We start from the raw sequence: 27,807 nt of genomic DNA on the forward strand, positions 1-27,807 counted from the left end.
ATCACATCTTGTCTCTCAAATGCTTTGGGCAAGGTTCAACACTGGCTGAACAACATTTGCTTACAGTTAAATGTAAAAAAACAGTATGCATGATGTTCAGTAAACGACCTGTCAACATCGAAGGATTAAACGTGTTTTTAAACGGAGCAGAAATAGAACTAGTCTCCTACTTCAAGTATCTTGGAGTCATAATGGACTCGAACTTGACTTTTAAGAAACATATCAAGAAAGTATCCAATACTATTAAATTCAACTTGCAATATTTTAAACAAATTAGACCTTTCTTAACTGTCAATGCTGCAAAGTCATACCTCCACTGCATGATTCTATCCCACATTGAATACTGTTTCACAAACTGGTCGTTTGCTTGTGCCACAAACCTGAAACCCATAGAACAGCTGTACAAGAGAGCTATCAAGGTGTTTGACAGAAAGCCATATTCATACCACCACTGTACCATCCTTGAAAAACACAATTTCTTGAGCTTTGACAATTTTAAGTCTTTTAAAAGTATGTGCTTTATTTATAAATGTTTACATGGACTGGCCCCCCCTCCCTTAGGGGAATTCATCCACAGAAAACACACTGGACGCTGCACTAGGTCAGAAACCAGAGGAGACTGTTAGGTCCACCGCAGACGGACCACTTTTGGACAAAATGTACTTTCCATTAAAGGCAGCTCATTGTGGAATAGCCTCCCAACTGAGACACGGGATTGTCCCACTCTCAATAGTTTTAAAGGTCAACTCAAAGAATGGTTGAGAAACAAACATCCGTGCAATCACCACTAAATGCACTTTAACACAGGGGTATCTCCTCTTGCACTTTATGTAGCTCTTGTATCCTCTCTTGCACTTTATATGTCGTTGCTGCTATAGTGTACTGCCATGTGATAAATACTTGTGTATGCTGCTCTTGCTCTTTTGCACCTTTTGCATATCATGTATTTTGTTTTTGCTATGTTTGTAAAATGTTAACTTCTTAAATGTTTTATGTGAGGGACTGCGGATGGAAATTAGCTCAAAGCTCAATCTGGCACTGTTACGCTTGACACATTTGAATGTTTTAAGTGTTCATTACTGTGCATTGTCCCTGCCAAATAAACGATTAAATTAAATAATTTTCTTTTTTTACTCAATTCATGAATTAACTGATATGTTTTAGCATTGAGGACACAGATTGTGGTAATGTTATACGGGACTGCATTATATTAAGAGGTATTTCTAATATTCTACAATAAAACACCACTTTGACCTGAATAAGAAACATATAATTGACTTATGCATTTGAGGCAATGTCACCGAAATCTGAACATTATTGGTTTTGGAAATCTAATAAAGTGGCTTCTCACTGGTACATTTATTTAAAATCAAAGAAGTCAAATAATCACAGACTGTTTACAAATGATATTTATTTATTTTTTCAGAAAAGGTTACTCCTTACATTAAAGCTCTAGACAACATAAACTGCAGAAAAATGGCATGAACAAGCGAACACCACCACACGTAAATCAAGTCACCTTAATCATTACTTTGACTAGAGTCTTATTTCTTACTGAGCGCAGTCCGGGTGCAGCTGTTTTAAGCGAAGAAGCCTTTCCATCACAGATTAGAGGGATCGTATGCACTCAGGTCAGCATTCTCAATCCAGATGTTCCAGTCAGGAGATGTAGGGTTTGAAGTGGTAGAAATGTGGACGAGAGGATGCTGTATGAACACTTTTTCGTCGTCTTGGGCAGGACCTGACCCTCGACCTCACCACTTGGCCTTCTTCTCCTTCATGATCTTCTTGCTCTCCTCTCTCCTTCGCTTGTTGACCGGGTTTCGTGGGTCGTGGATCTCGAAAGTGTCCTCGTCTTGCATGGTGGCATCTTTGACTTTTCTGCTTTGCTCATCAAACTGCAGAACGTGGCCCATCCTAAATCAGATGAAGAGGTGGAAAGAGTTTAAAGAACTGCAGCAGAGGATCCACTAAATCACTGCTCTGTAGAACTTTTACTATCTCTTCAAGCTTCGAGCCAGTTGGAATATAATATTATCACAAAAAAAAGGGATACAGTTGAAATTGCTGTTATTTGTTTAAGGCGATTAATCCTGGATATGATTATCTGAATATAATATAATATCATTAACGTAAAAGGGGCCTTATTATGCTTTTGGGGGTTTCATGTTGTGTGTAATATAGGTTTTAGTGCATGTAAATGGTCTGCAAAGGCTAAAATCCCCATAAATATTCTGTATTGCTGTCTGTGGGAAGCTAATAAACAGTAATGTGTATCAAAGGTCACACAAGGTGTTTTGAACACAGCTTTAAAGCCTTGTTAGGATTTAAAAACCCAGGAGATGCCTGGCAAAATGTTAAAGCATGATTGGAGTCTGGCTCGGATATATACAACCATAGATATACTCTGGTATTCAAGTTATAGCGAAAACCTCTTAAAGACCACTTTCTTTGACAGAGGAGCTTTAAGCAGGTATCTGAATAGCTTCTCTGTACACAGTGAGAGATACAGTAAGAGGGCTCAAACTTTTGAGACATCTTAGCAGTTCAGAAATCCAGAAAGAAATCCCTGGTCCCCGGAGAAAAGACGCTCATGTGTCTTTCATTTCCCTGGCCAGTTTCTCTTCCCTTCAAAGACAGATTAAAGAATCAGGACATTCCTCACAGGAGATATCAGTGTCAGGCACTTCTCAGATAAAACACATTTTCTCCCACTGACATGATTTCTTCAGCTGCTGTATGAATGCTATCTGTAAATCTAAACAACAAAGCAGGACTGACTAATCGATTGTAAAGGACCCATTTTTAGCCACGCAGCTACATCCGCCTACATTCATGTCTGAGTGGAAAATCCTGTTTCAGATATACCCCTGAATCAGTGTCATTCTTCCACTTTTTTTAACAGACTGAAATATCTCAACTACAACTGGACAGATGGCTTGGACTTTCATTTAGCACTATTTTTATGAACATTTTATTTTATTTGTCTGTCCAATACTTTGGTTTATGACCAAATACTTGCAAAACTAGAAAAGCTAATCGGAGAGCGCATTTGCTAATATCAACGAGTAAAGACATCGTTCTTTTGACTTTGGTGTGTTCCTGAGCTTCAATTCGAAATATGGAAATGACAAGGACACTAAAAAGATGATGTGTTGTACTGTTTTGCTAACAGAGCTGAAACAAAACGTTGACAGCTGTTACAAAGTTCTGGTTTGGACTTGAGAGGACGTTCGTGAACATTTTCCAATCCGGGAACATTTTCCAATCCGGGAACTAAATGTTCTGATTACTCAGAGACAACATGAATGCAGCACGATACCTGCAATTTTATCAAAAGTGTCAATCTGCCTTTGACATCAATTTACATCTGGTGATTAGGTGCACCATCTCTAAGATAGCCGGCTTTTCTACCCGGACAGCTATTCGAACATATCAATCTTTCCTAGCACCCAACCCTTAGTCTTGTTTGAATACTTAAGGTTCAGGTGTTAAATAAAGAGATGTTAGAATGCTTTTTAAACATATCAGGGCATTTTATCTAGACAGAAGAGGTGCCAGAGATAATAAGGGAAGGGGGGGGGGGATGACGACATGGAGCAAAGGTCTTTGATTTCTAAGCCACCAGTACACTGACTGCTGTTAACAATGACACAGTAAGGCTCCAATCATCCCGCCTTGTGTCAGAATCTTTGAACCTCCTCTTTTAAGCTGATGATCAACATGTCTTTATTATCTGCTAGAATACAAATATTTACATGACCTTGTGCTGTATATGTCTGGCAGTATGTACTCTAAAGTGTAGTTCAAACCGACTGAATTAAATACAGTAACTGTGTATTCTTAACTGTGTATTTTAGAATGTTCTGATGCCTCGTCTGTTTTTGGCATGTGGTATGCGTCTGCTCCGTTCCCTGGCTGAGCGCTTACAGGTTTTGTGTGTGTGTGTGTGTGTGTGTGTGTGTGTGTGTGTGTGTGTGTGTGTGTCTGTGTGTGTGTGTGTGTGTGTGTGTGTGTGTGTGTGTGTGTGTGTGTGTGTGTGTGCTCTCCCCAGTGTTCATTTGAAATCGGTAGGAGTTGTGACAGCTCATCTAGGATGTCATGGCTAGACTCTGGCAGACCCTCAGGACTCCCGCTGTGAGCGCGGGCCGCCTCTGATAATTTGTCTAGCAGTCTCAGTGATGACAGCCGAGTCACACAGCTCCGAGACCAGAGGTGGAAACACAGGCTTATCAAAAGCACTCTGCGCTGCCAGGATGCTACAGAAGCTTCCCTAAAAAACATTCCGCTCAAGTAGGGGGTGGGAATTAGATAGATAGATACTTGATTCATCCCAAGATGGAAATTGTTTATCACAGCAGCATTTTGACAGTCAATGTAGAAGAATAACAACATTTCTTAGAAATAGAATAAAATAAAATGTTGTTCGTTAAATAAACATTAAACATTTTTTAAATTAAAAACTACGTATGCTCAGTAGAAAATACATATTCAGAAGAGTATGTACACAATATAAAATATGCAGAATAAAGTAGAATACTCTCTAATATATCAAACTACTGAAGCGACAGAAACATATGTGTATATAATCAAATGACAATATGTGTCTGTAGTATATTTCTAGATATTTCTAGAGATTTTATATTGTAGGTCATTCAATTATTAAATATTTTTTCTCAAGATCTATTCATCTATCTATCTATCTATCTATCTAAACATAGTGTACTATACATACAAATAAATGTGCACAGCAGCTTTTAATTCAAAAGTCAAATATATCCTGTGCAAAATTAAGGAGTACAGGAGGGATAGTGAGAGAGAAACTCTTTGCATTGAGAGTGTGGACTCTCAGTGTGTGTATGTGTGTGAGGGGCGACCAAGAGCAGGAGGGGGAGGGGGAGGAGGAGGGAGAGTCAGAATTTGTAGACACAGACACAGATGGAATAGTTTACCTCCTCTGGCCCAGACTTGACTTCCAATGTCTGACCTGTTGTAACCCACATTCTGTTCGCAGCGCTCCTAGAGTGGCACAGACTTCCCACTGGTGTTTTTCTAGGAGTACTATGCTACTGCCCCTGTCCCTCCCTCCCTCCCTCCCTCCATACCTGGCGGGGGTGACACAGTGAGGTGTCTGCAGCCTGGGAGAGGCTCCAAACGCCAGCCAAGGCTCCTCTCAAATTCATTAGGCCCCCCCCCCCCCCCCACACACACACACACTCACAGAGACATGCTGCACTTCAAGGGGGCTTCTCGAGACTAATAGCAACTACAGATTTTGTTATTCTAAATCTCTCACACACAGACACTTTGCTCAAATTCAAACACATGGTATTCATTTCAAACCCCTACTCTTGTGTAGTAAGACTTTGAGATCTTTGGTGAAAAACAGAATATGAGAGGAAAACACAGCGTCAAGGCTGATTTCCTGATGGCCAATCTGGTGGCTACGGGTTGAAATCCCAACTTGACACACACACACACACACACACATATACATACGCACACAACTTGAACTTTCACACACATTTATCAAAACCATGAAGTAAGCTTTGGATCTGGTCAGTTTCATCATTCCTGGTGAAAAGAAGGATTTTCTGAGGTATTTTAGTGTCTCATTCAGACTTTTTGTTACAATTAATGCTTTCTTTTCGCGACCTCTTGCAATCCAGTGTTCATTACGAGGGTGTCAATTGGAATAACAAAAGCAGCAGGGGATAATGAAAAAGACTTCTCAGCGCCAACTTTTCACGCTCCAACTTCACCGTCCACAAAACAGAGTGTTTGCCAAACTTCTTCTTGAACTCTCCAGGAGGCACTACTCAGGACTCTGGTGTGCTTTCATGCTGCTCCTGATATTTGTTACGCTAAATAGTGTCAGTGATTTAAAGTTGAGTAATAAATACTAACGCGGCAGCTATTTCATTCTCTCTTATCCTGTATTCCTTTTCCAGAGGCATAATCATTTATACAGTTTATCATGAAATACTGAGAAAAATGTCCTACTAACTTAAGTTGGTATGAAATTACATTAATAAAGTGACAAATACCTAAGTAAAAAAAACATTAACAGACAAATGGGACCATATATCAAACCAGATAAAGAAACATGAAAGAAAAATAGCATTGATTCAAAGTTTTAAAATCTTACATTAATTGAATATATTAAGACTGTGCAAATATGCCTGTAGTGGAGACTGATGGGGAGAATTAGCAGATGTTTTTTTGGTCTGTGTCTGACTTTCATACAAGCTCTTCTCGTTTTGGTTGGACTCAAAAGTGTTGTCTGAAAAATATTCAGAATGTGTGCCTTTTTGAAGCAAAACAGCAGTTTGCTCAAGCTACACTACCACCTGCAAGGATTGCGTAAATATTGTCATCACTCAGTTTGGCCACTGGTTTTCACGATATATAAAAAATAGAATTTATTTTATTGTTTGAAGAAATATATATATACAAGCCCAACCTCTTCTTAGTTTTTGTTAATGTAGCACGTAACATTTTTGTTTTAATCAGATATTTCTAGAAATGTGGCCAAGCGACTGGAGTGTGTGCTGGTGTAGTATTATTTCCTCAACTTACAAGCTCAAAGAGCCTTACATTTAAATACTGAAAACAGTAATAATGTTGGTCATAAGGACAGCCAGCATTTGAAAAAGACGCTGTTATATTGTTCTTCCTATCTTTATCAATCGTTCTTGATTTAGCTTTGTTAAAATCTAAATGTTGAATGCGTACTTCTCTCTGCTCCTCGCCTCACAGTTGACTTTTTTTTTGGTCAACTGGCAAATAAATAAAATAAAATAAAAAAGTGTGTAGATTTCACAATTACAAACGTCCACAAAATCAATGAAATATAATCTCCACTCATAAATCTTAAAAGGTATCAGGCTCACCATCCTTTGTCATCGTCCTCTGCCAGCTCCTCCACGTCCTCCTCTGGAGCATCAGTAGTGATGGCCGAAGACAACTTGGACTTGAAACGATTGAGGAGTTCCAGTGTCTACCAAAAACATCAGACATAACTTCAGATATACAGTACAGGTGGCTGACTTAGGACACAGATCCCACTCTGTGTTTTATATTCAGTCATTATTGAGAGCACACTGAGTAATATCACCTGTTGTTCTCTGACTGAGCCTTTCTTCAGTTTTTGTTTCCTCTGGTCTTCGTACTTCTTCCGTCCCTCCATATACTCAGCCACCGCCTCATTGCTTGGCTTTTCTTCCACTGGAGAGACAAGAGAGGCATTACTTCTGATAACTATTAACTCTTTTTTACTTCACTTAAATAAAATATGGCAAAACAAACAAAATACAACAGGAACCTAGTTGTGCAGTGTGAAGAAAGGTTTCAATTGTGACACACATTTCACAAACATCACATACAGCAGACCAGAAAGGGAAAAAAGTGAGTTCATGCAAGTGTTTGCCAGTTAAGATTGAAGGACAAATAATCACCTTATTTACAAATACTTTGATATCAACCAAAGTGTTCAAAATTGTGGATAACCTTGTTTGTTTGATCAGAAACCATACTGTTGAGATGAGAAAGTGATTGATTTGCCCCTGATGCAACAAGTTGACAACATTTGAGGAGAAGAAATACCTCTGCTTCACATGATCTCCTGCAGGAGACAGATGAGGAGCCAAAAAAACACGCCTAACATGATTGGAGAAAAGATTAAAGGAAATTCAGCTTGTCAAGCTGCGACACCTGATCCATCCCGCTGACAATTTTCACAAAGATGTAGTTGACCGAAGCCCCGACCTAGTAACCCTTTAATTTATCTTTCTTGGAGAATACCTCAAATCTCGCTGCTATCTGGAACAAACAAGCTTCATGTATCTGATGTCTAAAAGGCAAGGAAAGAGCTCTCAACTCCTCAGCGGAGACACGTGAGCAAACAGTGTGTGCATTTCATCCACTGGACAAGGAAAAACATGGTCAAAAAAGAGATTAAACTAGTGTTAATAAAAAACTAGCAACTCTTTTGAAAAATCAATCGACAACTAGTTTGATAAAATCATATTTTTAATAGATTTTATCGTCTTTTTATAAAAACGTAAGCTCTTAACATTCACTGATTCAATCTTCTTTAAATGTTTATTTATTTCAACATACAAACCATTATTTAACGTGAACATTGGTTGAACAAAATTACACTTGTAAATGGCACTTGAAACTTCTCAAATGTTACATTCTCTGGTTTTCTGTAATAAAAAACTCAATATCTTCGGGGTTAAACCAAACATGACATCTGAAGACATAACAATAAAATGGTGATGCTGTTTTCACGAATTTTCGAAATGTTATGGACGATATTATTTATTGAGACAACAATCTATAATGAAAAGATTGTTAGGTTTAGTTTTAATGTAAAAGGGGACACTACAGCTCTAAATAAAAAGGTAGGATATATACGCGTCATATCAAATGCAGGCACAAAGAGTATAGGTCCCAGTGCAGACTTGGATTCTGGGAATCATTTTCCACGAAACTGTCCTCTGCAGTATGTGCGAAGCAGTGCCTCATCATGGATGAAAGGAGAGACAATCAGCGTGCTGACATTGGTGCCTCATGCAGTTAATGTGCTCCTGTAAATCTCCCAGCTTAGACACACAGGCTGTGAAGTCACAGAGTGGCAGACAGTGAGCACAGTCTGCTGCAGCACAGTCTTTCCACGGCAAAATGTGATGTCACACACACATACACACACATACACACACACACACACACACACCGCTAGCCCCGGGACAGCTTCTCCTCTCTGGCCAAACTGTGCCTCTCCTGGCCTGCATGCTGGGACACATTCAGCTGCACCAAATACATGATGTAACAGAGAAAACAGTGAAGAACACTGCCTGTCATTTAGAGCATAAGAGATGCAATGTTATGAGTTTCTGTAAATGTGTATTTATTCAAAAAGCTCTTTATTATGAGCAGTAAAATGCTTACCAAGATACACTAATAAATGCTAAATTACAGAATAAATGCAACAGCATAAAACACAGGGGGGGAGATTTTAACTCATGACACAGAAATGACTATTAAAAACAAACTTAGTTGATGACAAAAGTTTATGCTGCATTGAATAAATTATAGTCAGAGTTCAGTCTCAGTTTTCGCAAAATGAAGGCAAGTCTCTGTGCACTAAGCAGCTCTCCCCAAAATCCCTAAGGCGTTACTTTCAATACGATTTAGAGGGGTTGAAATATGGGTTTTCTTCACCTGAACAGTGTAAGGCTAGATGTTTCCCTATTTTTATTCATTATGCTAAGCCAGCCTTACATTTACCGGACAGGAACTAAAATGATTGCCCAAAATGTGGAACTGTATCTTTAAATTACGAAACATTTGACTCACTTTATTACTTTAAGTTGAATTTTTATAATAAAATGTTTTCAGATGTAAGGTAGAACTCTGTAAGGAGTTCATTTGTTCCCCGAAAAGTTAACCTCGGGAGAAACGCGGCAACCAACTTTCCAATCCCACAGGGAGTTTGGGTCGACTATCACTTATGAAAACCGTGCAATTATTCTTGTGTCTCTGCGCTTTGAATACTGAAAATACTGAGCAATTACTGGAATTTCCAAAACGCAGCTCTGGAAATCCAAGTGCAACATTTCCCCGGGTGTCAACATGGAAGTTTGCTCTGCTGCTCGAGGGGCAAATCTTTTTTTCTCTTGATTTATGGGACCAACAAGTGATCTCCCTCCATCTCTCCCCCAGTCACCTCTCCTGCTCCCCCCACCCATCACTGCAGCCTGTGACATGCTAGATGCTGACTGATGACGCCCCGAGGTCCTCCGTACACACATCACCTTCTCCAGCTGTTGTCGCTAACTACCATCTTTGAGTTTGATGGCCTTTCTAACTACATTCCTCCCCTCTGCTGTCACCTGGGCTCAAAAGAGTTACAAATCAAGCCGCTGATGTTGTAGCAACCAAAAGCTGTTGTGGAGGGCAAACGCCTCTTTTATGGGATAAAAGGCTCCCATTCTCTGTTAAACAATCAACAGTTTTTAAAAGAAAAAAATGCCGAGCTGTGAGGTGACATGACTGTTCATAATCAATCAAAAACCCATTCATATGTTGTCAGTTACACCTTTGAGGTCAACAGCAACTATCCATCTTCGACGCAACGGAACAACCGTTTACATAAGAACATATAACAAAGAAGTCCTGTGAACAAAAGTAACTTGTTGAAAAACTGTATATTGAGGAGACAAAAATAATCGCGATCACAGGTAATTGGCGTTTCAAATATCCCTCTGCTGCAGCATTACTTTCATTCATTTCAAAGTCAACAACTTGCAAGAGGCAGCAGCGTAATAAAACACCAAGGGCACACAGGCATAACCTGTATAATATCTAAGTGGGATACAGACTGCTGCCACATCATTTAAGGTGGGTATTGAATGGACAGTGGTTTCAGAATGGCTCTCTTATTTTTGGCTGCGGTACCAAGCATTCATGCCAAGAAAGAGAAAACCAGACTACAGGAACATGCTATAATTTATGTGATGAAAAGTGAAGGGAAAAAGGTGAATTATGAAGAGACAATTTAAGTCTCACTCCAATCAACGTCATGCACATGTGGGCGGCTGCTGCTGGTGGAGCAGGATGAGGAACGGTCTTTACTGAATTAATGCAGAACCGTGATGGGATGGTCGAGAAATCACATCACCATTTATAGCAATATTACAGGAAGCGCTTTAGACCACTGCAGTGAAAAAACCTTAAGTGTCTTCTATGTTTTTATTATTTGAATTCATGGGCTGGGTAAAAGACAGGAATAACAGGACGGTTACTGCCTTTCACTATTAGTTTAGGCTAATGGCCTTAGCTTGATACATAGCAAAACGGTGGGAATGAATAGAGCTAAAAAAAAAAGCATCCACTTTAGCATGACACTTATATTAAAAATCATATTCATATCATATAGAGTGCCACAGTGACGCGTCCTAAAACCCGGAAGTAAGGGTTCGCCAAAAAGCAATGCAATTTCTCCATAGGATTTTGGAAAATAGCTGGAAATAAGGTCTGTGGTTGACACGCATTGAAGAGACGGATCACGTTTTGTTCTATGACATTAAATACATCAGCAGTGACCCCGCTGGTGATTTTTGAAGAGTTTACGTGTCTGAAAAACGATGGTTGTTAACATGTGGCTGAATAGGACTACAGAAGTTGTCGAGGACGTTGTACGTCAATACGCTGAACACGTAAACACTCCCGCTAAGTTTGTTTGCCCTGTTCTGCTTGAAAGCAAGTACCTGCCTCCTGCAAATTGTTCAAACAAACGCTTCAACTTGTACAATTTTGAATCTGTATTTTTGAATATGGATCTTAAGTTGGCGTGACGTTGGCTGCTGTAGTTCGTTTATAGCATAACGTTAGCATTTTGCTTCTGGCGATTAGATTTATGATTCGAAAAATTATAAAAGTAGGGTAGACATGTGGATATTATCCGGCTGAACAAAACGTGATCCGTCTCTTAAATGTGTGTCTACCACAGACCTTATTTCCAGCTATTTTCCAAAATCCTATTTAGAAATTGCATTGCTTTTTTGTCGAAGGAACCGGAAGGAGTTTACTTCCGGGTTTTAGGACGCGTCACTGTGGCACTCTCTTAAGGTTTCACCTTAAATCAAACAAAAGATTGAAAACTACAAAATCCTTATGGCAACTATTATGACGATAACGATAGTTGTTCACCTCTTGTCAAATGTTGGCAAATGTGTCTGCGCAATAAGACACCAAATCTGTACTTTTTTCCAAAACGTACTCTTTTGTAGGTTCATTGTAGACACAAGTTACTGGACGAAATAGCACAGTTTGAACCAGCAATCTCACACTCTCCTATAGTCTGTTGGGTGCACCAGAAACAAGTGAAAACTAGAATGGCACTTGGAGAGCGCAGACCGAGCTCGGCCAAGGCCAAAAAAGCATCATCATGACCCCTAGTTGCTCCCATTTCCCTTCTCAGGAAGTCTTTGTTCCACCTTTGGTGTGATTGAGCTATAAGTCGTATTGTGGAAGCTTAAAAGAATATGTGTTGTATTTTATTGCTCAGAGCATTCACAGAAGACATCAATATTTATTTTGAGGTTGTAGTTCTGACCAAAATGGACATTCATGTACATTTTTGGCGTCAGACATTTTTTTTTCCGACTGTTTCTATACCTCCTGAATGCAGCATAAATGCCAACGAAAGCAAAACATAATTTGTGTTCCTTCCCTTGATTTGTATTGGCTCGAAAAAATGTAATGCTTTCATACTTGGGACATGCCCTTCCGCTAAGTTTTTAATAAGAATTCTACTGAATTTGGGGAATATAGAAACATAGGACGTATAATAGCTCCTACATAGAGCCCTTCAACAAGAAAATAATGAATAAAACTTAAGAGACATCATGAACGCTTAGGTTTGTCTCTTTTTCTCGCTTTACTCAAGTAACTAAAGAAGGGACACAGCATACTGGGTTGGTGGTTCTTCATTTAATTTATTTTAGTATCATATTTACTTTTGTGGAAAAGCGGTCGTTGACTTATGGGTCACTTCAAATGAAGTCAAGTTTGTTCCCGCAGGACCATTGTGGTGGATTTATGGCCAAAGCGAGGCGCCACCTTTGGCTTTGATCGCCGCAGTTTGCACAAGCTGTCTGCAGAAATCTTCAAACAGTTAACGCACACAAATTACACAGGTCCTACTGGTTCTGTCAGCCACTTGATATTTAATGCATAAGAATATACATTTTCCTGTAATTAAATTAGTAGAAGTGTGAATTAGTTTTAAGATCTTCTATTGCATTTTTTACAGATGACTCTATTTAATGAATAATTAATTACTTGAAAGGCAAACCATAAAATAACTACATTTGTTAGTTACTAAAGTTAAATATTCTCTGGTTACAGCCTTGTACGTGTTTATATTTAGAGATTTATTTTGTTTTCTGAGATGGGTCACTGAATTTCTTTGGGTTTTGGACAGTTAAAAGAAATCCAAAGTTTTGAGACGTCGCCTACATCTCTGAAACGTTTTATAGGCTTAGCTGAATGATTGAGAAATTAAACAACCATAGAAATAAATGCTAGTGGCAGCCCTTACACTGACCAGTTTGAGAAGCATGCGAATAAATTAGAAAGAGGTCGACCTTCACAGAGATGTCAGAGCAGAACCAGGAAAGTAAATTCAGCATTAAGGGACGACAGTGTCAATACCCTAAATGTGTGTGTGCAGCTCTAAATGCTGCACAGCTTCTCCAGTGGGATCAGATGAAACGAGTCCTCACCACAGTGTGTTTCTGTGGCCGAGATCAGCTTCAAGATATACAGCATTTCAGCAGACATCCGTCTCCCCTGCACTGGCCATTGGCCCATGACATCTATTGGAATTAACTGTTGCTTCCAACACAGAAATGTAATGAGGAACTCTCAAACGAAACTCCTGCCTCTGGCTAAGCTGCCAGAGAAGCACAAAACAAAGGTCCCCTGGCAGAGCAGACATACCTTGTAAGATAATGGAGCAGCTTAGGCTAGCTGCCACTTGGTATAACAATGCAGGGCTGTTACAGACTCAACATTAGAGTTTATAACTGGATCTATTAAGAAAAGGCCTCTTTCTGCTTAGGGGTGTTTATAGAAACAGCTATGTAGATATCACTAAGAGCAACACATTGTGTCAGACTGACCAACAGAATCCGAGCTAATCTTGCTTTGAAAGTACAATATGTGTTTTGTGCTCTTTTACTTAAAATCTTGAACCAATCAGTTGGAAGTCAAGAGTGGGCTCAGTGTCTGTGTTTGAAAAAAAAAAAGCCACAGTGTTTGTGGAGACAAAAACAATGTTTGAGCAACAAAAGCCCATCAAGGTTTTCAGTAAATGTTGGCTGATGTTAATCCCAGAACCCCACACGAACTATATTATTTGGTTTCACAATATACACACAACCTCAAACCAACCTCTTGGTCTGAGCAGCATTTGTAACTTTCAAAAAATGTAAAAAAATCAAAAGATTGACAGCATTATGACAGACTGCAGTGTGGTGGAGACCGGAGGAGGTTTTGAGGGCAGATTTTTTACAGACTCACCCTGGCCAAAGCTGCAAACTAACAAACACACCAAGAGTTTGATGTGCAACTATGGCGGCCACTCAACAATTTTCACCCACGCATTTTTCTGTGAGCTCAAACACAAAAATGCAGACCCTCGGAGGGGGGAAGAAATAGACGTCTGCAACTAATTGACTAAATCAGAGGGTTGCCTGTCTTAGTGTCCATTAGCAGAGAATGCAGCACGGACCACCCTCTTAGACTGTTCACACTCAGCGCTTTATGCTGAGAGAGTCCTTTCTCAAGCAGCTAGTTGTGGTGAGATACATGTAGAGCGTATTATCAACCACCAATAAATTCACAGCATAATGAGTTACAGTAATACACATCCATCAGTAAATGGAGGGGCAATAAATGCTTACATACCTTCTTTAACCTCCTCCACTGCAGGTTTTAAACTGTCTTCTTTCCTTTGCTTTATGGCCTGTAGATCCTTCTTCAACTGCCGCGCCTCTTTGCGAAATTCATCACTGTGAGGGGAATACAAAATTAATTAAGTTATAAAAATCAACAAATATAAAGTATTACACCTGTAAAAGACAATGATGATGACAACATAACAGGTTCATACACAAAAATCAGTCATGACAAATTTAGTAAATAGTTAAAGCAGACTTGGGGCTCCACTGGCTCCTGCTGTTAAACAAGCGTTTTCATAATAAAAAAATCAACACTCTTATGTTACTAGTCTTCACAAACAAACATCAATTGTTCAGTCTCTCTGTCTGAATATAGCGTTCATGGCTAATTATGTGGGTATAGAAAACAAACATAAAACGCTGCGTGTGAGTGTCAGAGGGCAGAATGTACATTAAAAGCTTATGTTACAACAATACATTTGATGGAGCCTTGATCAATTATTGTTCGCGCCTCCAAACTCAACAAAATAAAAAATATGCTTCTGTTTGAGGATTTAATTTAGTCCAACTTTTCTAAGCATGAATCATTTTGATTAGCTGTACATAAGTAGAAGACGTGGGAAAATATAATTGTTTTACAGGTCACAAGAATGTCTATAACCTTAGAAATGAAGTCCCAATTCAAGACCCATTATGTCTCCCGTCAAGTTTAAGTATAGACCAACAGATCCTAAGCCTAGGGCCAATCCAAGTCTCCAGTCAGGACAACCAGGCCAAAGTAAAGACCAAAAGGTCTCAGGTCTTAAGATACAAGTCCAAAGTACAGACCATGAAGTCCCGAATCAAGACAAAGTACTAAATCCAAGGTTGTCCCAAGTCAAGAGAGGCAAGCCCTAACTCAGTCAAGACCAAAACTCCTAAATCAAGGCAAAAGTAATGTCTAACAAGCCCAAGCTCAACTTGCCGCCAGTCTTTACAGGAAAGTGGCAAGTAGAGACCAAAAACTCTCAAAATCAAGTCCAATAACTCCTGGTTCAGTTCCAAAACGTTGTGTTTCAAGTCATGGCTTCACAAAATATCTTTCATTTTAAAGTCAAAGCGATGTTGCTAATCTTTTTACATTTGTCAGGTCAAGTCATCAGTTTCATTACTTGAGTCAACAGCTCTAAGTATATGCATGGAGATATACGCATGTAAAGCAGAGCACAACACTTTGGACGGAAGCTATATAATATTATTGTACGTTGTGTGCAATAAACTACATACACTTCCTGTGATACATGAGATGAAACAACCACCCAATGCTGTTGGCAGAAGGAATGAAATACTTTATACTTCCTTTCCTCAAGTGGCACAACATTACAGGCACTACTCATGTCCAGCCACCCTAATAAAACCTTTAACTAGATGACAGAGGCAGGCCAAGGCACATCCTTGCTTCCTCGGTAGCGTCCCCTTTGGCCCAAAGCCCAGCTCATGCAAGGCCAAATGTAAGAGGTCTGAACCAGAGCTGGCAAATGCTGACTATTGTTCCCTTTCATATGATTGAGACTACCGCCAGTTGCAGAGCAGATATGTTTTGTTAAGAAATGATAATATTTTCGTACTGCCTGACAGCTCTGTTTTTGTCCCATTCTCTCGCGGAGCCACAGAGCACAGGTAAGCTGCTCAGTCTGGGCCCCTGGCCTAGAAACATGTGAGGCATCTCCAGACCAAACAATGGCTGCCTTTGTTTCTTACATCTGCTTCTCTGGGCTGACATTCATTTACATCCTTTTTTTCAACCTTTTATTTAATTCTTCTGTTTCTAGCGTTCCAAACACTCATGTTACCTTTGTTTAAATCTCTCACATTGTCTGTGACAAAGCATTGAGGCATCAAACTGAGTGATATTTTAACTGCAAGTGTCTTGGCAAATATTAGCGAGACTTGATGTAATGTCTCTTCCTTGTTAGCTTCCCTGCAGCTCCCGAGAGTACACATGAGGAATCAGTCAGACATGCTGCTGTAAGTCGTCTGTTTTCCCGAAGTGAAAATGTTTGCAGCTGAATCCAGACTGCCAAGAGCAGCGCTGGTTGGCAGAGGGAGTCTGTGTGAGGAAGTGGCCGCTCAGCTCTGTCTAGGAGCAATGACAACAAACCTCTTTTCTGAGACACACTCAGATGTGACAAACCACAGGAGGGCAGAATAATATAATCATTCAAAGACTATAGCTGCCATTCACAATTATACAATTCACACAAGAAGTGAAAGCCTAGTCAAATATGGTCAAATGTATTATTTTTGGGCTAGTATCCCTCCATTTATGACAACATATTGACATCCATCAAAAGTAAACAAAAATATTGCAGAAAGAGGACGAAATAACATGAAGTCAGCGGTCTACAATTTAAAGTAGTTTAACTTTCATTGCAATATGTCATCATAGTTTTTGAGACTTTTTAAAGACTTATTATCACTTTGTTACTGGGTTGTCAGGTTCTTGGAAAAACCTTTGACTACTACAAAGGAAACTACACATACTGAATGAGTCATTCATTGAATATCAATTGGTTGTATTTGTGAGATGAAGAAAGGTTGTATACATTTCCATTCATTAAAAAGGGCTACATGATTCAGTATTTCACTCCATTAAGTGGGGATACTCACACGCTCACAAAAACAGCAGATGCCAAATATAGTTTTGATCCTTTTCTAGTTTTAGTTACTAATATTGGTCCATCTGGATCCTACACTTCCCATAATGCAACATTCTGGAGAAGATTTCAGGTCTCAAAGCTCATAGTCTCCAGGTTTTCTTTTATTAATTAAGTTCACAAAGCTTTTGCAGAATGACAGGCAATACAACCGTTTTCACATTAAAACGTACTACAACTGATCTTTAAGGGTATAAATCATTGGAGTTCCAATTTAGATAAACATAAAGCAACTTACAATGCCAGATAACTGCCCACTGTATCAGGCAAATGGTGCGATATATATGTAATGTAAAAAAGGAAAACATTCTTGAAAGTCATGCTAACAAAGTCAGGCCAAAAACTGCATTAGCAATGAAGAGCAGTGGTTACAAATCGGATTATTGCTCACAAACTATGACCTCAAAACTAACCTGAATATATTGTGTTATGTTGTATATACAGTGTTTGATCCCCCCCCTTTAAAATATACAGTATATACACATGTTTAGTGCTTGTCCAGTTCCTCTTGACATGACTCCTTTGTGTTTTAACTAATTATCTATGAGTCAAAAGTATGACGCAAGGCTCTTACTCAGAAACAGAGCAGCCCTCTTCTCCTGCACTGAGAGGTGAGGCTTCATATATCCTGCAGAGAGGAACACTTTGGACTGAGGCTGAGTGATCATTTTCTGCCTGCCTTGACATGCCGCCACTCGGAAAAAACAAGAGACGTTTCCCAGGTAACAGCCAAACAATCGGCTCCAGAGCCGCACTGCCAATAAAGAGAAAGAGGCCAGAGAGGACAGGAAAAGCCCCGACAACACCTGTTAAGACACACCTTGGGGCTCAGCAAATTCCTCCAAGACCCTCACATCCCAACACCACAAATGACTTTCTTCACACTCATGAATAATGTGAGAACAACCCTTTGGAATATACTGGGTAAATCAAAATTTGAGTATTAACGGCAATTTTTTTTAAAGGTAATTGAAGCCAATACACTTATCTATATAAAACATGTTTATATACGAATCCTGGTTACCACATATAGGCCAATAATTGCGTAACATAAAGAAATAAAATATACTTTTAAGATTCTTTAGATATGGGTATTTAGATTCTTTGACCATGACATAGACATTTTTTATCAGATAAAAAAGGGCTTTTAGACACATACTATACAATATATACAGAACAGAATAATGATATACATGTGGTAAACTAAGATATGGCTCATTCAAATATTATTGCCTCCCTTCAGCTAAAAGGATTGATTGATAATGTCGGTAAATCAATTAATCAATTACATATTACTAAGTATTTGACTGGCTATGACATTCCTCAAGCTTCTATGATGTAGCCTGATTTAGATTAAGTAGCTACTTAATACCTAGCAAGGATTTAAGACGCACTATATTTACATGAATAAATACATAAATTCACAGATTTAAGGACAGATGGTGCAAATCAGTCACAATGCAGTAAATATCAAAACTAAGGATCAACGTTGAACAAAATGTATTTAAGGCCAGGCCAGTAATAACACCTAATAGAATAAAAGGAAGGATAAAAAAGGAGGAATTTAGTTTGTTGTAGTTCATCCAAAGAGGAGTCTCCATCTGACAGCAGGAGACGAGACTCATTTAAAAAACACAAGGCCAAGCAGAGATAGCAAATCCACTCAGTTGTTGTCATCAAATAATAAACAGACCTACATACATTATGGATCCTTTTTGTAAATCCCTTTTATTCCCAGCATCCCTAGGCTGCCAGCTACTGTCACTCTTTCAGAACAATTCAAAAGAAGTGAAACCCAGAGAGCTGTGGATGATTAACTTTTCATAAAGAAAGCATATGAAGTGATTGGCAGGAGACCAAGAACTCGCTCATGATTCAGAGCCCTGCATTTAATACTCCAGTGTCTGGCAGCAGTCTGACGCTGACACAGGAATTCGACAACCTTAAAAATAGTACAGTGATGACTGTATGGTTCATCAAAAATTCAATCGTTTTCCAAAATGTACAAGCCATGCCTTTTTTGGATTTCTCTGCATTCTCATTTCCCAGATCTCAAGTGACTTTGGAGACATTTCATTTCTGATAAAGTCAAACAGTTTCAACTTGAAATATAGCTGCAGTGCAAGTCAAATGGGGATTTAAAAGTCACATTTAACACCAAAGGATGGCAGCTTCTCCCTGCTATGGTGGACTCTAACAACTGAGCAAGTGATGTGGATGAATGTGCTAGAATAACAAGATGGCTGGTTGAACTCCCCTCAGGGGGCACTCCATGGCTTGGTCAACAGCCAAGGAGAACTGTGAGCTGGAGTGGAGGAATCCAACCTCAACACAGGAATTTGCATGACTTTGCAGAGTGATCTCTAGACCAACACATTACAGTGGACCTAGGTTCCTCTGAGCTGCAAACTCACAATTACTGTAAGTTAGTTATGATGAATGCTTAATGAGTTTTGCGGAATATCTGCATGTATCTTTCAGAATTTTCCATTTCTCTTTAACATTTTTCTTGCTTTTCAGACAAAGAAAATAGGCATATTGTCAAATGTTGACATTGACCACAATCCAAGCTGTTTTTTTATTAATTTTCAAAAAGTTTTAGACCCCACCGTCCTAGACACGCATCGCTGTCTGGAACAGTTTCCAGCGAGCAAGTGCCCCATATGCAGCAGACATGCTACAGTGGGCCAGAGATGTGTAAACCTGGCAGCTCCAAAACATACACAATCTCACTGCCAAGAACTGGATTATCTCAAGCAGCTTTCTGCACAACAGCAGCGGCGAATGCTTTCTTGATCTCGCCAACCTTTCACTGGGAGCGCGTTGGGTTATGACCAATGACAAGAGACAGGTGCAGCCAATTAATAGAGAGTGACGCAGCGTCCGGGGAACGGCCACTCGGGCAGGATAATTAGTGTCTGCTGTCCCATTTCACTTACACTGTCCACAAGGCTAGAATAATACTTTCTTAAGGACCACTGTGGCAGGAGACCAAAACCAGAAACAGTAAGATAAAGAGTACAACTGCAACGATTGGTCAATCAATGAATTAGTCCATTGACAAAAGATTAATTTGCAACTATTTTGATGATAAGACATATATTTTCTGTCATTTCTTTGGTAAATCTCCAAACATTCTTTGGTAGCAGCTCCAATGTGAAGTTTTGATGTTGTTTTCTCAGTTTTAAGTAATTGTAAAGAAAATCTCTTTGTTTTGTTTGGACAAAAACACGTCATATTTCACTAGTTTCTGACCGATTATAGTGATACAAAAGAAATAAGTGGTAGAATCATCAATTTAAGAACTGGAATTAACGGCGTTAAGACCCAAGCTTGTCTTTAAGAATGCCCACACAGTTGCACAGTCTAATTTAAATTGTAATTCATGTTACTTCAGTCTCTATTAAAGTCCATATTATTAAAGCCTGCTGCCACACACTGTACACAGTACACCATAAGTATGTGATAACAAGTGATATAAATAACAGGAAGTGCAGTTGTGTTATCTGCAGCCTGGAGTAACTGAGAAGCGATTACCGGAGACAGCAGAGGTAGCCAGGCCTGCTGGCAGAGCAGCTCACCCTGCGTCCACAGCCATATGGAAGCGTTTTGCTTCCCCAGTCATGCCCCGTCGGGTTTAACAAAAGTGGCGACTACCACATACACTGCTTTTGGGACTTCATTCAGTAGTGTCTTTTATAAAGCAACCCCCTAAAGAGGCCTACTTCAAACACAGTAAAACCAGACTTGATCAATAGTTATATAAAAGAAGTGTCAAACTGTGAGTGTAAAAAGCTTAATACCAGCAACACCACACTTCACAGCAGGTTGAGACAAACTTAAACAAATAGGATCTGTTTGGATCTATTGTGACTCATCTTTGAAGTTTTAACATTTCTTGGTCCACGACGTACAGTGTGGCAGACTGCTCATGAGTGTGAACAAGTCCAAGCATTTTGCAACCACTGAACTCAGCAGTGGAATAAAGCAACGTAGGATAGTTTTTGAAAAAATATTTTGGTTTCTGGGAGACTCCTTATTTCAAGGTTGTCTCAACAGCCTTGACTTGAAGACAAAATACACAATCATTGTTGTAAATGTCCCCCCTTACTGAGGCCGAATACACTGCAGACACAATTCCTTCAAATACTGTTTATCTGAGTGTTAAATGCAAAGTAAACTCAATCAGACAGAATTGAAAAAGTGGCTGATTTTAACATCCTCTCCTCTTTTTCCCAGGTGACTAGATACTAGTTGGTGTTCCTCGTTGTGCACAGAGCGGCTCACAGCTCAAAGCAAAGCAACTGTGGGAGAGCGAGGCTGCAACAATGCCCCCTTTGTCCCGGGCTAACACTGTACCTACCAGCCTGCTCTTTGATTCCCTGCCAAGACAAACCACTGTGTTCGGTTACAGTTCTTGTAGCAAAACAATCTGCGCTTGTGTTTAATATACTACAGTCTGCCTGCATTGGGCTGGCTGTCAGTCAGGACACACACACACACACACACACACACATACACACACAAATGACTGGGGGCCCTGCTCCTTATCCCATTAGCACTAATGAGAGAAGGGTATGTTGATTATGCGTGTTGAGCGCTACCTGTTAAGAGGATATGGAGCAGAGATAACTGGCCAGCATCAAAGAGAGATGAAAGATAAATCACTTTCTCCTTTCTCCTCAGGTCATTTTCAGACTAATGTTGTCTCACACACACCATCACCTTCCACTCTCACCTTCACTTCACTCACACTGTTGGCTCACACAGACGCACTGTTTGCTTCTACTTCAGCACAGTAAGTAATTTGGTTTGAGTGCCAACATTCCTGTTTTAAATCGCAGGTCCACTGATGTTGGTCCAGTGAGTGTGAGTGTGTGTGTTCATGTGTGAAAGTAAGTGTGTAGAAACAGAGCTGGTAGATACGAGCACGGTAATGACACCAGGATACGAGAGAAATGGGGAGACACTGGAGCTACGTTCAAGAGCACCATATTTATGTAATCTCAATAATTATATTATTAAATGCTGATCAAATGAAAGTGCTGCAGAAAATTAGATAAGTACCAAGAAGGAGAAACAGGACTTATTTGGAGTCTGATATCTTTTAAACCTTCTTAAAAAGGGAGACTCCACCTACTTTACTCATGGGTGACTTTACTCATCAAGCAAGAATGATGCATAACATTATCAGCCAGCTATAAAAACTGGAGGTTTGAAAGAAGTGGTCTTTTAGACGTCTTATTAAAGATGCATTTAAGGCCCCATTTACACGGGAACACAAACGCAAACGAAACGCAAACGAACCGAATTCGATATCAAAAAAGTCTTCCGTTCACACGGATACGGCTCAATAAACGTGTCCCTTCACACGAGACCGCTCGACCCGCTGTAGTACATATGCCGGGCCTGTAAGTGGCGCTGTACTTCCGCCACAAAATACACCAAAAGCAGCGAAGAAGACCCCCGAGCATGGTTGCCTGGTTGCCCTTCTGTTTATTCTCCGTGGTGGATTTAGCAACATGTAGTTCATGTAGTTCTCCATGTCCACTTGTTGCTGATGGTTGTGGTAAAGGAGCTGTAGATTTTGCACTAACATCTGTAGCATGGTCGAGCTGTAGATTTTGCACTAACTGTAGCACAGGGCTGCCAACATTTGAGTTCAGCTTGGAGTGAGATTTTTTTTTTGGTGAACCGAAAAAAGAAACGTTCATGTGTACAGTGTTACAAATGTATTGAACATGTACAAACTAGGGTTTCCCATTAATGTACCGGGCGCTGCATATAGGTGTAAAACAGAGGTAAAGTGCTATTTTATAAGTGTGTCACCTCCTCTAGGGGCAGGGGCGGACTGGCCATTGGGAATACCGGGAGTTTTCCCGGTGGGCCGGTACCGAAGTGGGCCGGTCGGGCAATTCACTGTATATACTGTATAGTATAATAGTAAAGTTCTTTAAGATGATGCCATATTTATCGAAGATTTACATTATAAATATTCCCCAAAATTATTCAAAAGCATATTCTTCAAAACTCCTTGCTGTAGTATGACCACCAGGAGACTTGATGTGTGTAGTGAGTTTGGTAGTAATAAGCTGTATAATAGTGATTGAATATTATTGTATTCTCTTTTTTCGGAGTTGCACTTTGCAGACGGTCCCTGACAGAGACCAATGTAATGTGTCCAGCTCGGAGGACGGCGCATATTGGCTTTTCTTTTTCAAAATGTGATTGTAGTTCGTTGTCAACCTTAACCACGGTACTTAGGAGACGTCATTTGTGACTGAATAACGTTTTGTTCATGAGTTATTGATCCGTGAAATCAGAATCTCCCAATATCGTTCCAACTTTACTGAACTAAGCCAAAAGACCGTCTCATTTCGTAGACCGCTCAGTTTGCTGTTCCTTCACTTTATTTTTATATTTATATACATTTATTTTGGACGAAAACTTAGCGTGAGGAAAGGCAAGTGTGGCGTGAGTGCGTGAGATATGGGTTAATTGCGTGACTCTCACGCTCAATGCGTGAGTGTTGGCAGCCCTGGTAGCATGGTCTGTAGCAGTAGCAGTAGCAGTAGCCAGTAGCTACTGACCATGCTACAGCAGTGAGCAGCAGACGTGGGGAGAGGCGGGGCTATGGCTACATCGTTATCAGGAAATGATCGTATAGGACGTACACACGGAGCCGTTTGGACCCCCAGAGCGTTCCGTCCGCAGATCTATCCACCTTGGGACCCGTTATCGTTTTAGGGGTCCGTTTCTGCGGTTCCGTTATGGCCTTGTGTGAACGAACGGGCTATACGAAAGAGAAAAGTAGCGGATACAACCCGTTTCATTCCTGTGTAAACAGCACCTAAATTGCGCTGGGAAATTAAGTACCTGGTGTTTTTGGAGCTCAACCCATATTAGGAACTCAAAGACAGGATATTTTGTCTATGCTTTGACCTTTCTTTTAAAAAATCTTTATTTTTTGAGTTCCCCAACTTCAAAGTGCAATTCTAAATTGATGAAGTAGCCCTTCAACATGACATCACAAATGTATGCTGTTGGTAATACTTGGGAACTTACTGTGAGATTCAGTATCATGTAATGTTGTAAATTTGATATCTAGGATTTTTGAAGCTTTTTGAACCTGAAGGTTTGAAATGTGCAAGATTTGAGTGAAGCACATGTGTTGAAAAACACCAATTTTAAACAGTATAGCGCTTTGGAAATCCAACCACGGCCTAATCAGAGAAACAGAAGTATTTGCTGTTTCAGAAAAAGTAGTAAATAATACTTCTTCAATTTGTAGGATTGGATTTGTTCATTTGGTAATGATACTTAAAGATTAGCTAAGTCTTAAGCAGACACGATTTCACGATTGTTCTTGACTTTTAACAGACTGAAGATTGAATTAATAACCATATACCACCATAAGCTGCAACCTTAACTCAGTGTTTGTACATTTTAGAAAATGAAGCTCTCCCTCCCTTTGTGGATTTACTAAATTCAGCTATGTAAAATCAAGTTTGGATGGTCTCTTCTCATCTTATTGTACTCATGAAACAGGAGGGCTGCTTGTGATTCCTTTTGCTCTGTATAACGCAGTTCAACAGCTCCCCCATCATGTTGTTACGCATCATTACAAGTTGAACAATTACACAATCAAAAAGCTTGCAGACTATTTATTAAACAAACCTGCCCTCTGTTGGATACAGATGATATGTTAACTCACTCGGGTCAGAATCATGTAGTCATACCTGCGGCTGGGCTTTTTCCCTCGCTCTTCGTCATCTGTCGCTTTCTCTTCGCTTTTTAATTTCTTTAGCTTGTTGCTGATGATTTCTCTCGTCTTCTGCCTCTCATCTGAGTCATACTCTTCGTCTGAATCCACGTCATCTTCAACATCACCATCGGCCTTATCGTCTGTCTGAGAGACAGAACACAAAGACATTTAAAATCAGAGAGAAAATAAACTTTGCTTTGGGGCAAAGGAGATTTGACAGTGTTGGACTTACCTCAGCTGTCTCTCCTGGTATACGCTTCTTTTTTTTCCTTCAAGGTAAAAGGACAAGGATTATAAATGTAGGAGAAGGTGCTTAATGTACAATTATTAGTATTATTCATTACACATACTTATCAACAGCAGGAACAGAGCTCAGTCTGGGATCATCTTTCAGAAGGTCATGGCTGCTCTTGCTTTTTCCCTTAAGTGTCTGAAGAAACAATAGTAGGATAATGATTTAGTTTTCTCCCATTTTGCATTATTTAAATATTCTGAATCTTCCATTTCATTTTAATAGAAAATAATTTGAAACCAAAAATAAATGTAATGGCGCACACACACTAACTTTTTATACTTAAATGTATACGATTTAAACAACTTAAATACGATAGACATGGATTACAGATGTAGTCAGGTTGTAACAATTAAATGATATTTGAAGACAAGACTACAGGATTTATTCTGGCAATTTTATGACATAGAACATGCTTTGGTAATGCAATCCCTACAGATGTTGAGTGTGTCTGACTGTCAGAGTCAATGGCAGATGTGGTCAGTTGTAATGGTCTGTTGAACAGTTAATAGATATGAATATTTAATAATTCCCCGGTTTGGGATAAATACATTGAATGTGTCTGTCTGTCTCTCTGTCTGGGAACCCTTAAAAAAAATAGGAAAATAATTTCACAGCCATTTCATTGGCAGCAAATCGGGCGACTAGTTTTGGCCTTCAGTACCTGGCTCACTTGATTCGCCATCTCCTCTTCCTCTTCAGCTTCCTCTCCAAATGATAACAGACTGAAGTTCCTACGAAAAAACCACACAGTCAGCATAAATGCATCGATAACAACAACACATGCAGCCACGATTGAGGGTAAGCTTTGCAACCAAATGACAAAAGATGGAAAATAATAAGAGCCAGGAGCAAAGAGGAGAGGAACTATTTACATATATTATTATATCTGTTTAGGTCTGATCTGATGTCATGTTTATGCCGTAGATACACTCAGTGAGACAGATAAAATTCAAGCACTCACTTTGTGGCTTTCGACTGTGATTTCTTTGACTCCTCTTTATCTTTATCCTTTTTGGATTTCCTTGTTTCCCGAGGTATAATGTCATCAAAAGGAGAGTGAAGCACCTGGAAGACACAAAACGTGTTTTAACATCAGTACTTAAATCAAAGACACCATAAAGCTGTCAAGCAAATAAAAAAGTAGTTGAAGAAAGAAAAATACCTCAGTAATTTTTATCTTGTGGGGATTCAAGGGTCTTTCGTCATCGTCACATTCAACTTCTGCCAATCTGAGCATATTGTAGACCGTGTCTCCGGTGACCTGCAGTGGGCATTGTTGGGGAAAAGCATGACGTTGAGTACTCATTAACTGATCTGTTGCTGATCTGGGTCCATGCATGTGGCAGGCACAGGATTTCCATAGATCCACAGGAAATATTTATATAAATTTCTCCAGTTTCTCAGATTCACCTTGCCGAATATGGTGTGTTTATTGTTGAGTTCATCTGCACGTCCCAAGGTGAAGAAAAACTGACTGCCATTATCATGTGGGCCAGCATTTGCCATGGCCACCAAACCTCTCCGATTGAAGCGCAACCTGGAGTGAAATTCATCCTAAAAATGTAAAAAGACACATGTATTCAAAGGTTATTTTATTTAAATCTCAGCTCAATCCTTTAATGGTTGACTTTGCATAGGGGTTAGTACTGTAGGTTAACATGACCTTAGAATGATTTGTACTTATTAATCCTTTTGGTTTTAACATCTATACACAGAATTAGTGCAGAAGTCTTGCCTTGAATGCTCGTCCATAGACGGACTCTCCACCTGTCCCTGTTCCAGTGGGATCTCCCCCCTGAACAATGAACTCACGCACCACTCTGTGAAACATTGTGCTATCATAGTAACCTAGAGGAGACATACAAGACAATTAGATAACCCTTTATTTTACAGGTGTGGGTGGCTAGTGTTGCTGCAATGACTGGTCTTGTTGTTTTTGTATTCTGCATTATCTTAAGAGTGTTTTAGCTAGCTTTGAATTCTTACCTTCCATGCACAGTTGCACAAAGTTCCTGCATGCTTTAGGAGCCTCCTTGGACCACAACTCAATGTCAATGTCGCCTGCTGTGGTCTTCAACAGGACCTAAGAAAGCATCACAAGTAGAAGCATTACAAACAAGATATTATAACCATGTTGTTGTCGATTAATCGTGCAACGTAGGTAAACATAATCAATGTTATACAGTTTAAAAGTAAATGATATAGTGATATATCGTGTTTGCACAAAGAGGAATTTAAGTTACAATTGCGCTCACCTTTCCATTTGATGGTGGTTCTTGGATGTAAATATTGCTCATTCTGCCGCCGAGCTTTGCAGTCAGAAGATGAAAATGGTCTTATTTTAGACCTTCTGATTCTTAATGTATAGCTAACTGTTGTATAACCCGATAGATTATGTTTGCTAAAATATCCTAATTACTGACAAATATTATACTTCAGTGACTACAGCCATGTTTTCCACACTTATTGTGCTGGTTGTTTACGTCGGAGTATGTGGGGGGTCCTCTATAAAGTATTTTTAAATATTTTGTTATGTTTTTAAATATTACCTTGAAAATCAGTGACTTTACATTTATT

At 39.5% G+C, this 27,807-nt stretch overlaps 1 protein-coding gene across 1 annotated transcript; it reads right to left on the reverse strand.

Moving 5' to 3' along the window:
* Window positions 1-1,393: 1,393 nt before the first annotated feature.
* Window positions 1,394-27,723, reverse strand: cwc27 (CWC27 spliceosome associated cyclophilin). The gene is made up of 14 exons (XM_034123488.1): window positions 27,486-27,723; window positions 27,217-27,313; window positions 26,966-27,078; window positions 26,641-26,784; window positions 26,393-26,491; window positions 26,192-26,295; window positions 25,892-25,961; window positions 25,286-25,365; window positions 25,168-25,204; window positions 24,910-25,079; window positions 14,482-14,585; window positions 7,118-7,227; window positions 6,894-7,000; window positions 1,394-1,917 (listed from the first exon to the last, which is right to left on the reverse strand). The coding sequence occupies exons 1-14, from the start codon at window positions 27,525-27,527 to the stop codon at window positions 1,755-1,757; spliced, it is 1,440 nt and encodes a 479-aa protein (XP_033979379.1). The 5' UTR covers window positions 27,528-27,723; the 3' UTR covers window positions 1,394-1,754.
* Window positions 27,724-27,807: the final 84 nt, after the last annotated feature.

Source organism: Trematomus bernacchii, unplaced genomic scaffold, assembly GCF_902827165.1.
Source record: "Trematomus bernacchii unplaced genomic scaffold, fTreBer1.1, whole genome shotgun sequence".
Taxonomy (NCBI): Eukaryota; Metazoa; Chordata; class Actinopteri; order Perciformes; family Nototheniidae; genus Trematomus; species Trematomus bernacchii.